The 13,875-nt window shown below is 61.7% G+C and overlaps 1 protein-coding gene across 9 annotated transcripts in view; it reads left to right on the top strand.

The window, feature by feature from the left end:
• GSE1 (Gse1 coiled-coil protein) overlaps positions 1-13,875 on the top strand; it is a 408,575-nt gene that overhangs the window by 362,604 nt on the left and 32,096 nt on the right. For 6 of the 9 annotated variants that reach the window (XM_037142394.2, XM_053666776.1, XM_037142393.2 and 3 more), the window contains one exon: positions 9,163-9,381. The exons of the other annotated variants lie outside the window; for them this stretch is intronic. In XM_037142394.2, the coding sequence (XP_036998289.2) occupies positions 9,163-9,381 (219 nt within the window). The remainder of the gene's footprint in view (positions 1-9,162; positions 9,382-13,875) is intronic. 9 annotated transcript variants of the gene reach the window in all.

The raw sequence follows: 13,875 nt of genomic DNA, 5'->3' as shown, positions 1-13,875 counted from the left end.
ATGAGTTGCCCCATTGTGGCCCCAACATGGATCTCCTGCAGCATGGTGCTACAGGAACGGGGGATTCGGAGGAGGGGGCGGTCCCCAGGTCGCATCTTCATCTTTACTCCCTGGCTGTGTGTCCTCTCTGGCCGTTGCTGGTGCCATCTGTACACAGACAGGCGCTCTGATGGCAGTCAGCAAAATGGGAGGTTGCCCCGGTGGGGGTGGGAGGCCTTTCCAGGGCCCCCTCACTTTTCAAAAGGACATTCCAGGTATAGCAGCAAGGAAAACTGGGTTCCCATCCTGGCTTTTCAGCCTCTTGGCGTGCAACCTTAGACAAGGGTGAGGCTCTCTCCCAGCCTTGGTTTACCCATCTGTAGACTGGGAGTAAGGTGGGATAAAATGGTAGGGGGCTCCTGGGCCTGGGACCGCTGATCCCAGTGCATTGGACTAGGGGGTGATGGAGGGGTGGGGATCAGGCCAGCTGGAGTCAGTCCTTGGCTCTGGGCTCAGCAGTATGACTCTGGGTGGGCTGCTTGACCGGTGTGTGTTCACGGAGACCCTGTGAAGAGTGACTGATGCTCTGGACCAGGTGGTCACCGCAGCCCCTACAGAAGTGTTCCGGAATGAGCTTGGGAAAAGCAATGATGTTAGGGAACGGCTCCTGGGGTCCAGGAAGCATTAGGCTGCAGCCTTGACCGAGTCTCTCTCAACCTTTTCTTCTCTCAGTTGTTTGCTCCCCTGTGGCTGTCAGGCCCTTCCAGTCCCCAGGCTGCTGGTTGCTGCCTCTTCCCACCTCCCTACATGGCCCCGCCACTGCCTAGCTGCTAGCTGCTCTCGCCCGCCGTCATCTGTCCCGCCCAGGCTTCTCCAGACGCAACAGCTTAGAATAATCTCTGTCAAATGTCGCTGCCATCTGTTGCCTGACTTCCGCCCTTCGCCTCCACCGGAACCTCCGGGACTCCCAGTCATCTGTGGCCTTGAACCTCAACCCCTAGACTGTCCTTGGAGGCCTCTGTCAGCAGGCTGCCCTGGCACCAGCCCTTTGCCCATCGCTATCCTTGCCACCCACGTGGTGGCTCCCACCCAGGACACCCCCCGCCACACGCTGGTGAACCAGCTTGAGGCCTGAGCCCTGCTGGCCCAGTGTGGTGCACTTGCACGGAGTGTGCAGCTTGTGTGGGCGCCTTTCCTGAAAGCTCTTGGTTCCTGTTCTCCCCAGAACCCAAATCAGCTTCCTGGGTTACTGGTGTCGCAGTGGGCAGGCAGGGCTGAGAAGAACTCGAAGCGGTGCCCCCATCAACCCCCATTTGCTGCAGCTGTGGGGGCGTCCAGGGCCCGGGTCAGACCCACTCACAGCTGCCAGGGGAGTCCAGAACAGCTCGCCCTGCGGCATGGCTCTGGGGGCGGACTCCCATTCCCACCGAGAAGGTTCCGGCAGACACTGCTCAGGAGCTCCTGCCTCTAGTGCTGTGCAGCGACTCAGTAAAAGCTGCTGAGTGACAGGGCTGCACCGGGGAGGGTGGCAGCCTTGTAAAATGAGTGGCCTTGTTACTCATTTCACTCCTGGGCCAGGGTCCCCTGTAGACAGGTAGGCTGGCCTCCCCTCCCTCCCTCCCTCCTTCCCTTCCCCCCACCCTCCATCTTCCCAACCTCCTTCCTCTCTTCCCCCTCCCTTCTTTCCCTCCTCTCCACCCCTCTGTGTTCTCTGGGCCCGTCTTTCTGGTCTGTCTCCTCGGTTCCAGGTCAGGATCCAGGCCATCTGCTGGGGCCTTCAATTAGCGAGTGCTCTGGCTCAGCCTGCCAGCTACTCAGGGCATAGCCTTGGGGAGTAAGTCCAATAGGGACTCAGGGCAAGAAAAAGGCCCCCATCCCCTTAGAAGCCCATAGTCTGGGGGGGGGTGTCCTTTACTAGGAAAAGAACATTGAGGCCTCAGCAGGCCACCCCTGTGCACCCAGGGAGCAGACCTTCCCCACTCTGCCAGCCTCCCCCCCCCCCAAGAAAAATTGCTTCATGCAAGTGAGCTGCGAACGCCCGAAGGCAAATATAATAAATGAATTTATTATGAAGCCGCTCAGCCTCCCGCCCAGGTCTCTGCACAGGGTGACCCGGCCTTGTTAAGGTTGCAGAAGCATCCCCCTTTGGTGGGGGCGCAGTGGCCCCAAGCCAGGGGGGAACGCCCTTTATTTGTTCACAAACATTTCTTTCTGTGGTAATGAAAAATTACCAAGAGGGGTGATTAGAGAATGTAGGCCCAGATTGTACACGGGGCCTGAAAGTGAAGCCCTGCTGGGCCCGGCCTCGAGGGGTGTAATTACTCCAGGGGGAGCCGTCGGGGGGAAGGGGCGGATTGGTGCTTGAACCGGGAGCCAGCAGAAAATTCATCTCAGCTATTAGCTTGTAATTACAGAGCATAGAGGGAGCAGGCCTGAGGTCTGGAGCCGGGAAGAGCAGGGATGAAAGGAAGTGGTAATTATGGGGTCCACAGGAGGCCAGGAGGGAAGGAGGGGGGCCTAGTGCTGATTAATCAGGCCCCTCCGCTGCTGTGAGGAGGGGGGAGCAGGAGCCAGGGCCACATTTAATGGAGGGCTGGGGGCCTTGGGACAGCATGCACCCTGATGGGGTCTGTCCTGTAGAACAGAGCAGGGCGAGCTTTATGGAAAGGTCCTGGGTGTCCCAGCCGGGCCTGCACTTGGGTCTTTTTTTTCTTCCTCGCCTTTTTTTTTTTTAAAAGCTTTGTGCCACTTCTGATCACATTAAACACCCAGGCAGAGGACCGGGAAAGGCACCACACTTTGGTGGAAGGAGCAAGAGAGGCAAGGGCCTCGCTCGCATGCTGAGACCAGGCGGGCAGGCGCTGCCTCCCCAGACCCTCTGCGGGACGGCACTCCCCCGCCTGCCCTCAGCATCTGACAAGTGCCCAGGCTTGGGCTCTGGGCATTGGGCCTGCCCTGCAAGGGTCCAGAGGGGCAGGAAGCTGGGGGTCTGGCTGTGGCTGGCTTTTTTCTCCTGGGGGCGTGGGGGTGGAGGCCCTACCAAGAGGACAGTGGCCTGTGATGCAGATCAGGAGGCCCCAGACCCCGGCTCCTTCTGCCGAGTCCACCGTCAGGGGAGCTTGTACGACATGGAGAGGGACGCCCGTGCCACCCCAGCCCCTAGCCCTCATCCATCATTGGCCTCCACGCAGCAGAGCTTATTCCCAGCTGTTAGGATAATGAATTTACATGAGCTGATAATGTAGACCAGAATTCAGTCAATGGCCAGGAGCGCAGAAGTTAATAAATACCTCTCTAATGAGGGCAGGGGGAGCAGGCACCCCGGGGCCTCCTGAGGGTGCAGGGCTGCCCCCAGTCCCCCTCCTCCATAGTTGTAGGAGAACAGTTGCCCCCTGCATGTTGGGGGCAAGAGCAGGGAGCGGCCCTGAGTGACCCCCCCCCAGCCTGTGACTGAGGGGGGAGGCAGAGGTGGGGGGTTCTCAGCGCCGTGCCAATTCACAGCAGGTCCAGGCTGACCCTCTACAGGGCCTCTGGGTTCCCTGAGTTTGGTCCCTGTCCTCCTGTCCTTGGTGTGAGGGAGACGCCATCCCTGGCTTTGGTGTCCCCCGGACCCCTTGCCGCCCCTTCCGATGCACACGTGCTGAGGAGGAATGCTAATTTTAGAGTCCTAATGAAGCTGCTCGTGCGGAATTCTATTTTAAGTGACCTGACATCAGCAGAGCAGCCTCCCTGGCTCATAGCTCTTAGAGCCCATGGCCGACACCATGGGAGACCCCAGGATCCCAGGCTGCTGACAGGGACCCGGAAGCTGGTGCCAGGTTTTGCCTGAGGGTAGGGAGGGCAGGCTCAGCGGGGGAGGAGGGGTGTCACTGTCTGGATGCCAGCAGGAACTTGACAGTGACGTTCGGGTGGTGGCTGGCCCAGGAAAGGAAGGGGAGGCAGAGGAGAGACCCGCCCACCAGGAGCCTGGTTGGCAGGGGAGGGGGTGCTGTAGGTAAGGCTCCGGGTTAGGGCTCCAGCTCCAGCAGGGGCACCTCAGTTTCCCTGGCTTCCGCACCTGGCTTCCGCACCTGGCTAGCCGGCAGCTCTCGCCCAGGGTCACACCCATTCTCCTGTTGGCTGTGCCAGCTTCGTGCAGATGAGTCTCCATCTCTTTGAGGGGCCCCCCTTTTTTGAAAACCTGGTTCATTGATAAAATACTAGAACATAGAGAAGTTTAAGAAGAGATTTGTTCCTCTTGCTGCTACCTAGAAACACCCACCACCGGCCTTAAGGGGTGTGTGACATTTTGGGGTCTGGCCTGGGATTTGCCCTGTGGCCGCCACCTGCCCATCCAGCACCTCCGTGCCATCCTGCCCAGCACTGGCAGCTGGCAGTCACAGTGTGCTCACCGAGCCGCCAGCTGGTCAGCCTGTCACACGGCCACTGGGCAGTGACCTCACATCTGCTCCGGAGCCTCCGGGACCGGTCACCAGGAGGTGCAGCAATCACATCGCCCACCCGCACTTCCCCGTGCCTCCCCCCTGTGCACTGTGGCAGCGTGTGGGGCCTGGGCTGTGGGGCGGGCTGGCCGGGCTGGCCATCTCACAGCCCCAGGATGGGTCTGGGCCCTGACCAGCTGTGCGTAATCGGGGTTGTAGGTGCTGTGTTTGAGTGACCCAAGCCTGCCCTTCACTGTCTCTGGAATGGGCGCAGAGACGCCTGTTCACCTCTCTGAGGCACGGGGAAGAGGAGGTGGGTGATGGCATCAGAGCGGCCCACTCTGGGGCTCTGGGTAAAAGCGCAGAATACTTCTTTGCAGACGGTTGGACTTCTTTCTCTCTCACGGTTGTTGCTGGGTGTTGCACCTGTTTCAGGTACGCAGCCCAGTGGTGAGATGGTGGTTGGACTTCTTGGGCTCCAAGGAGGCAGGGAGATGGGAGAGATGGCAAAGGTGACATTTCTCTGTGCTTGCTCAGTCAGGCGTGCTGCCACATCCGCTGTGTCCGCTCCCTGATGCTGCGCTCCCGACTGCCCCAAACCCGAGAACCATTCAGGGACTCAGGAGCGGCCGGCCAGGGACTCCGGCTCCGAGCAGGCCAGCATCAGGCCTGGGCCTGGGCTTTCTGTCGCACCTGGGTCCTGCCCGGGGCTGGAGGGCAGCTGCCGAGATGGCACCTCACATGGCTGGGGACAGGGGAGCCATGTTGCCCGGGGCACAGGCACCCTCCCAGCTTGGCCGCTGACCGGCCTCCGCTCAAGGGCTCTCAGAGGAGGCTGCCGAGGGGCCTTTGATGACTTCATCTCGGAGGTCACACACGTTCCTCCAGATTCTTTTCCTTAGCAGTCTGGCCCACCCTCAGGGAAAGAGAGTTAGTTGTCCCCCAGCCACCACAAACGTGGATGAGTGACAAAGACGCTGGACCTTTTTAAACCACTGTGCAGCTGCGGCCCCTTACCCACAGGCGACACACGCAGGCCCCTCCTGCCCCCCCCACAGTGATGCCTGAGGCCACAGATAGCCCTGAACCCTGTATGTGCTGTTTTTCCTCTTTGCACACGCACGTTCCGGCTTCTGTGCGGCACAGTGAACTGCCGGCACCACGACTCCTGCACTTGGGGGCTGTTGGTAAGTAAAATACGGGTGACGTGATCACAAGCACGGACACACCGTGACAGTTGGCCCGATGGCCTGATAACGGAGGTGCTGCCCGGCGGGGACTCCGATCCGCAGGGACAGGCCGGGCAAAGGGCGGGTTTTCGTCTCGGGCGGGGCTCTGTAAGAGAGTTCATCTCGCTTCTCAGAACAGCACACGGTTCAGAGCTTCAGACTCGTTTATTTCTGGAACTTTCCATGTAGTATTTTCAGACCATGGCTGACTGCGGGTGACTGAGACCTCGGAAGCGGACTGCGTGTCGGGGGAACTGCCGTAGCCTGGTCTGTGTTAGCTCTGCGTGCGTGCTCACACCCGCGCTCAGGCCCCACGGCCGGTCCTCCGACCGGGTGGGCCCTGGGGTGAGCGCCAAGGAATGTGCGTCTGAGCCCAGGAAATGGGGTTCGAGCCCTAGAAGTGCTGCATAGCTGTGCGTGTGTGGCTTTGAGCCATCTGCCTGTCCCTAACCAGTGTAGCCACAGTGTGAGACAGCTCCTGGCCTTAGTTTTCCTGTGCGGGCCTCGGAGGGTTGCCCGGGGCCATAAGGCGTGGGCCCAGCTAAGTGGAGGCTGCTGCAGCCTCTCCTCAGGGGTTTTTCTGGAGAGGCCACCCAAGGGTCTGTGTGACCTCTGAGAACTGCTGAGATGGCCCCCTGGTGAGGGGTCCCTGGGGCCCCTCCTCACACCCCTCATCTGCCAAGTAGCCCCTTGTCAGGTGCTTGCTTCATGTGCTGCCTGGGGCTCAGCAAGGGCGGGCCTCCATCTCGTGCCACTTAGTATCTCTAGACAACCCCCCCCAGTCCACCACTGAGTGGGTACCTAGCGGAACCCTGAGGACTTGTGGACTGCCCACAACTGCTCTCGTGTGTGGGGACACATCCTTGGTGTCCCTGTGGGCAAGAGGATGAGCGCTCTTGTCCCTTCCATCCTGGGGTGTCCTGTGCGTCACCCCACACCAGCTGCCACTGCTGCCCCCTCAGGAACATGGGACTGGCCCTCTTCCCGAGGCGTATGTGCCAGGCTGGGCCTGGCTGTCCCCAGGCCTAGGGAAGGCTGCAGTGGGGGGGCTCGTGGGCGGGGTGTTGGGGTACCGCCCCCCCCAAGCAGTGCGTAGCCTGCTGACACCACATCGCCTCCATTCCTCAAAGCCTCAGAGCAGCAGATCGGCTTCTGCCCTGATCTGCTGAGTGCGACCTGTGTGGCCTCAGCCAGCCCCTCAGCCTTGCAGACCTAGGACCAGTGGTTTTGCCCCTGTTGGCTGGGGGACCATTTAGTGACGCAGTCCCTGGTGTGTGCCTGCCCTGCTCTGAAGCCCCACACATGAGAGTTAGCTCCTTGAATTCCGCTGGGGTTGACCTCAGTGAGATAGACTCCCCCCCATCTCCATTTTCCAGACTGAGAGGCCAAGGCGCTCCCGGAGAGAGGAAATGACTTGCCCAGTCACAGGGCTAGAGGCTGCAGAGCCAGATAAAGCAGCAGATAAAGCCCCAGGCACCTGGCAGTTGAGTCAGTGCTGCGCTCCTCCCTCCAGGCCCCTGCTTTCTGCTCACTCTCGGCCTTGGTGCACCTCCCATCCTGTCTGTGCTTGCTGTCCTTGGGCTGGCGGGGGTGGGGGGGGCACTGAAGGCAGCTTGGGGCCAAGCTTCCGGAGCCTGTTGTCCCTAGCGCTCAATGGTCCCTGAGTGGCTGGCTGGGTGCCGGCCTGGCTGAGAAAGGACTCTTGTCAGAAACCTGCGCTTTCTGGCAATCCGGCTGCTGGAGGACCTCAGGGGTCAGCCTGGGGTCAGCCTGCGTGCACTGCTGCCCACGTGACCTGCTGGCAGCTGGGAGGCCAGCCTGCTGGCTGTGGGCGCGGGGACTCTTGTGGGGGCCCTTTGTTTCCAAGGTACAAGCTCTCACCCCAGAGAACGGCGTTCCCTCGAGCTCGTGCCTGCCTCAGTGTTGTCTTTTATGTACCAGCGGCCCCCCCAGCCCTCGCCACCACTGTGCACCTCGCCTGTACCCCCAGCTGTCTGGGACTGGGGCTAGGACATGGGGAGCGAGTGGCTTCTCGTGTCTAGTTCTGGGGGCAGTGGGCGGCAGGTCTCGGGAACCTACCCCTTTGGGGTCCCCTGTGCTTACATAGCTGCGTGGGGGTGGGTGTGGAAGCAGGCTCCGACCAGACTGGTTTGGACTTGGTGCAGCGCACCGCAGCGGGGAGCTGGGCTGTGGGGCGAGGTCACAGCCGGGGGTAGGCCTTGTTCCCGTGTTTTTGTCCAGTTGTGTTTCCGGACGTTCTCTGGTTGTTCCCACCCCCCCCGCCCCCTCCCCCCTCATGATTCCAGGGACCCTTCCCCAGATGACACCACCGAGTTCCCAGGTCTCCATCTGTGGGTTTGGAAGGTAATTTGCTCCTCCCTCACGTGACCTGTTGCCCCCGTCAGCCTCGAGGCCAGCGCCTGACTTACTCCCCTGGGACGGGAGGCAGCCTGGCGAGGGAGCAGGGTCAGGCCTGGGCAGGCAGCCCTGGGCAGGTGGGCGGCGTTCCTGGGAAACTTACTGACGCCCGCTCTCTGTGTCTGCCTCTGCCCAGACAGAGCTGGGCCTTTATTGATCAGGCCTGCAGGGGAGCGGGGGATTCAGCCTCCTCGCGGACGCTTAGATGGGACTGGAAAGGCTAGGGTCTCTTAAGAAGGTGGCCAAGTCCTCCTGCAGGGAGTTTGATGTCACCCTGGTGGATGACAGCTGCTTGGCCTGCCCCTGCCCCCCGGGGAGGGCGGTTAGATTTACAGTTCCGAATCTTCAGCCTCTCCGGGCGGGGCCTGTGCCTGGTGAAAGGACCACGGGGGTCGGGCTGCTGTGTCCTAGCCCCCCACTTCTCCCTCAGCTGCTAATGCAGCCCCGTCCTCCGCAGGCTGTTGTCTGGGGCGCCTTTTCAGCTGGAGACCATTGGGGTCCTTGGGGGGCTGTGGGACTCAGGAGGACATGGTGGCGACAGACAAAGAGTCTGTTAGGTCAGATGCTGGGTCTGCGCAGTCGGTGCCTCGGTTCCCATTTCCCTGGGTGGGGACGGTACTGTGCCAGCCTCCCAGGCCTTGTGCGGGAGGCCAGGCAGAACCCTCTCTCGGTGCAGGACCGGCCTGCGTGTCTTCGTTACCGTCGTGAGGCAGGCCCTTGTCCTTTCCGCAGGCATTCTTCTCTGTGTTGTGAGGGCGCCGGCCCCGCCCCTTGCCTCAGTCTCCCTCCCTGAGGCCCAGAAAGGGGTGATTTCTGAAGCCGTCAGGTTCTCTGGGGCGGAGCCCTTGGGCTCCTGAGCATACCGTGTTCTTTAATTCAGCTCCAGGAGGGTGGGGGTGTCCCTGGCCCCTCAGGGACTCTGGCCGGACCCGGGTTCGAGGCCCATTCTCTCTGCAGCGCTGGCTCTGTCTGCTTTGCCTGCCTGTTCTCTGGGGCCACGCAGGCTCCCGCTCCCTGCATGCCACCTGCCGGCCAGGCCCCTGAGCCGCGGACCTCGCTCTGGCGCTGGCCTCCTGCTCTCTGGGTGACCTCTGGTTCTTCTCTTCCTGTTTCAGGCATGAGCCATGAGCCCAAGTCCCCTTCACTAGGAATGCTTTCCACCGCGACCAGGACCACCGCCACCGTCAACCCCCTCACCCCCTCACCGCTCAATGGCGCCCTGGTACCCAGTGGCAGCCCCGCCACCAGCAGTGCACTGTCGGCCCAGGCTGCGCCGTCCTCCAGCTTTGCCGCTGCACTGCGCAAGCTCGCCAAACAGGCGGAGGAGCCCAGAGGTAAGAGGCGCCCACCAGGCCACGGCCAAGGGAGGGAGAGGAGCCCCCCTGCCTTCCCGCCAGACAGACCTCTTGAGTCCTGGGAGGACAGCGGGCAGCCCCCTGAGGAAGCTGCTGGTTCCCCACGAGCAGAGCCGGGGCTCCAGTCTAGTCTCGGTTTCTCTGTGCCCGTTCTGTCTGGTGGGGGTAGCACCGTGAGGTACAGGCCCTCCCGGAACTGGCGCAGCCCGCAAGCCTACGCGGCCATGGGCACCACTGCTTGGCTTCTGCTTGCGCTCTGTCCCCCTCTTTTGTCCCCCTCCTCTGTCCTTTCTCAAGCTTCGGAAGCCACCTTGGGGGCATTGGCAGTGGGGATGTGCACCCGATGGCCCAAGCTGAGGAGCATGGACATGCTGGGCCACTCTGAGTGGCTGCAGGGGGAGTGCCGCGCCCTGGCTTCTCTCCCTGCTGTTCCTGGGGGGCCCATGCCACCTGTTCCAGAGAGCCCGGTGGCTCCAGGCTCTGATACCTATTTCAGATGAGTCAGCAAACAGTCTCTGGAAACTCGAGTGACCCTGGAACAGGAGTTCTGGGGCAGCTCAGCCCACCACGTTCTAACTCCCTGAGGCAGGAGTTGATTGGTGGCATGGTGTCCCCCAGAGGTTTGGAGCCCTGGCTCCTGGGGTCTTGGGCAGTGACGTGCTGTGTGACACGGGCAAATGCCAATCCTCTTTGAGCTTCAGTCTTCTCATTTGTACCGTGAGGCACTCTGTGCCCCTGGCTGCAGGCCCTTCCCGGGGGTGACCGTCCAGCTGCCTGTGTGAGTCCTGGTCAAGGGCTGCTAGTTAGGTGAGGGGTGGGGGCACTTCTCGCCTGAGCTACAGGGAGACTCAGGCACGGCTGGGTTCTGGTGCGGGCCTCTTTGCTGCCCTCTGGACTTGCTGCCAGGAGGCAGGGGGGCCAGCGTCTGAGGCAGAGAAAGTGAGCACCCTGGGTGCCTCTGCCTGTCACCCACCTCGCCCCAAAGGTCCGAGGCTCGACATCTGGGTTCCTGGGCCCTTGGGGGCATCCAGAAAACACGTGTCCGGGAAAAGGAGCTGCATCGGGTTTTATGGGATCCGCAGCCTCAGCTCGGCAGAATGGACATTCGCCCCGACTGGGGTGCACTGGGGGCCTTCTGATTTCAGTCTGGCCTCTTCCTGAGCCCTTTCTGCTACCTGGCTTTTGGACAGAGAAAGAAGTGTGGGGGGAATGAGCTTAGAATTGATGGGCAGGGTGGCACTGGCCCAGGAGGGAGGGCTGCTGGGGCCTCCCTTCACATCTGTCTGCTGTGGGCCCTTCCGTACTCATGGGCAGTATGGCTGCGGCAGACCTTCTGCGTCCCTGCGTGCACACCCCTCCTCAGGCTCCACGCCTGCCTGGGACACCATGGCCACGTCTGAGCCCCAGGCTGCAGGAGGCCGGCCAGAGTCAAGAGGCCCAGCTGTCTGGGGCCACGTGCACCTCACAGCTGGAGAGCAGATGCGCAGAACAGCCCCCGAGGCCCCAGACCACACAGCTCTGACAGGCTGCAGCGCCCCCTGGGAACCTGAGCTGGAGTCTGGGCTTGGGGGTCCCAGACCCCAGAGCCAGCAGAAAGCCTCTCAGGGGGACTTGTCCAGCAGCTCCCTGCGTTGGCTGACTTCTCTAAGACTGTTCCAGAAGGCAGAGTAACAGGACTGGCCTGGCTTTCAAAGCTGCATCTGTCAGCACGTGGGAGGGTGCTGGTTCTGCCTGGGCTGAGTCACCCTGAGTGTCAGGGCTTCATCAAGCAGCTGCGTCCGCTCCCGGCCCCTGGGCTCCAGTCCTGGAGTGACACCCACATCTGCGGAGGGTATGGCAGCGGAGGGTACGTGTCCCTCCTTGCCGAGGCAGGTGGTGGAGAGGCCTGCAGACGTGGGCCCACATGCGGGCTGTGGCGCGGAGCAGGCGCCGTCTCAACGGCCCTTTGTCTCTTCCCCAGCGCCCCAGGCCAGCCCAGGGTCTCACTCCAGTGAGGAGCCAGTGGCAGCCAGTGGGCTGGAGGCTGCTAGGCCTCGCTGGCTGGAAGCAGAGTGTGCTGCTGGCCAGGGCGCTTTGTGTGACACCCTGGGAAGTGTCGGGAGAGGGAGGAGAGGGGTGAGCCGCACTGGTCTGAGCTCTTAACCGTGTCGCAGCATGGTGTCTGCCACTGGTCTCTGAAGGTAATCCGCTGCCTTCTGCTGAGAAAGCTGAGGTCGGGGGACTGAATGGACCACGGAGCAGTACTGGGACTCTGGGAGCCCCTGATTCTCAGGTTCTGCTGTGGCAGCCACAAGCGAAGTGTGAGTTCGAAGCCGTGGCTGTGAGCTCAGTTTGCAATTCTCCATCTGGTCAGCCTCAGGTGGGCCTTGATTTGAGGAAATGAGACGCATAGTGCTCTCTGGGTCACACCCTGTGCCTGGTCCCCATGTTTCTTGCTGAATGACCCTAGCTCTGATCTTGCTGTCTCCATCCAGAGAACTGGCTGGCAGCCCAAGTTGGCCTGTAGTACAGCTGGAAAAACTGAGGCTCAGAGAGGTCAGGTCGTGAGCTAAGGTCACACAGCTGGTGAGGGTGTACCCCATGCCCCTTGCTCTGCTGCTTAGGGCTCTCCAAGTGCACTTGGGGTGGGGGGTGGGGACGACAAGCCCGAGTGGATGACCGCCGTGGGGGCGGGCCGCTGTCGCCCCCAGTGCCATGGCAGAGGTTCTGGGGCACACTCAATAAGTCTCTGCCTCACTGGAGGGTGTGGGGGAGATACCATGTCAGCCTCTGGAAGCCTGGGCAGTTAATTTTTTTAGATCACATGCCATAAAATTCACCCTTGCGAGGAGAACAGTCGGGGGGGGGGGGTGTTTGTTTTGGTGCATTCAGAGTTGCACAGTCATCACCACTAATTCCACAATGTTTTTGTCATCCCCAAAAGAAGAAACCAGGACCCACGAGCAGTTGCCCCCCCCCTGTTCCTCCGCCCCCGAGTGTGTGCCGCACCAGAGGGTTTCCCTCTGTGGAGCCTCACAGCATCTGTGGCTGCCTTCCCGTGCTCAGCCTGGTGTGGCTTGGCCCCTCTGGGGCGCAGCACACAGCAACTTGGAGCTTCATTCCTGCCAGACCCCCACTCCCTGGCCTTGAGGAGGCAGACCCACCGCGGGCCCTCCCCTTCCTGGTCATGGCAGCGACCATTTGGAGAGCACTTGCTGTGCGTCCCCTGCTGGTTCTCGGCATGGCCCTGGCCTCCGTTCTCTACTTGTTTCGCTGGTGGGCAAACCCGAGTGCCTGGCCCCCATGTCATAGGCCCCGGAGGGGAAGGTTGGCAGCCCAAAGGGCTTGTGTACCGGGACACTGTAGCCTGCTGTTCCCCCACCAGGGTCAGGCCTCCTCTCTCTGAAGGAGCCCCTGGCAACGGGGTGAAGGGACTGAGGTGGCCCAGGACCAGCTCCCAGCAGCCCCATCCTCATGGGCAGAGGTGCCACCTGGAGCCAAAGCAGCTTCCAGACCTGCTCGGGGAGGCGGTGGGAGAGGGAGGCTGTAGGCCCCTCGCCCTTCTGCCTCTTTGCCCCTTCTGCCCCTTTTGCCCCTGACCCCACAGACCCCACGGAGAGCTGCTGATGAGACTGAGGCTTCATCAGCCACTGGCTGCCAGCATGAATGCCTGTTTTTGCCTGGGGTGCGTCCAGGTCACTGTGGACCCTCTCCACTGCACCCCTCCCCCGCTGTGGGAGTGTCATCTTATTTTGAGTCAGCAACACAGCCTTCCCTCTGCTTCCCCAGCTAATTTTCTCCTCACATCGTGTCCCGAGGGTGCAGTTTAAAAATCCAGTTCAGAGGCAGTAACTGCTGGGCCCCACGCTGCTCTCCCCAGAGACAGGCTGCAGAGAAGTCAGCCCTGGGTGGGGGTTTCTCTTCCCTGAGGCGCTGAAGTGCACATTCTTTCCATTGCTGCAAAACCGGCCTGCTCAGTCCCCTGTGGCCAGGGTGGCCTGGTGTCCAGCCCCTGGGCGGTGTGACCCTCTACCCACCCAGGAAGGGCTAATCAGTTGAGCATTAGGGGTTCTGGTTCACGTCCTGGCTGTGACCCTGGCCACGCCTTACCTCTCTGAGCTGTCTCTTCTCGGGGTGAGGGTAACACCTGTACCTCGTACATTTGGCTGCTTGCGTGAGAACACGCTAGTTCCAGGCATAGCAGCTTCGTGCCCTGACCGAGGGTGACCACTGCCACCCCTCCCCCACCCACCACGAACACCACCATCTGCTCTGCCCGGCCACCTCCCATCCCAAGCAGCCCAGCCAAGGGCTCGAGGGCCCTCGCAGGGGCAGGGGCGGACTGGCACGGTGAGGGCCTCCTGAGTGGGGCACTCCAGGACACTGCAGCTGTGCACCAGGCCTCGGGTGGCCGAACCGGACCTGGGCCCTCTGGGCTGCAGGACTGCCGCCTACGCCGACGGTGTGAGACTCGTCCAGGCCCAGGGCAGATCT

Source organism: Artibeus jamaicensis, unplaced genomic scaffold (assembly GCF_021234435.1).
Source record: "Artibeus jamaicensis isolate MK-2021 breed Jamaican fruit bat unplaced genomic scaffold, CSHL_Jam_final contig_464, whole genome shotgun sequence".
NCBI lineage: Eukaryota > Metazoa > Chordata > Mammalia > Chiroptera > Phyllostomidae > Artibeus > Artibeus jamaicensis.
This window is presented reverse-complemented; position numbering and strand designations above follow the sequence as displayed.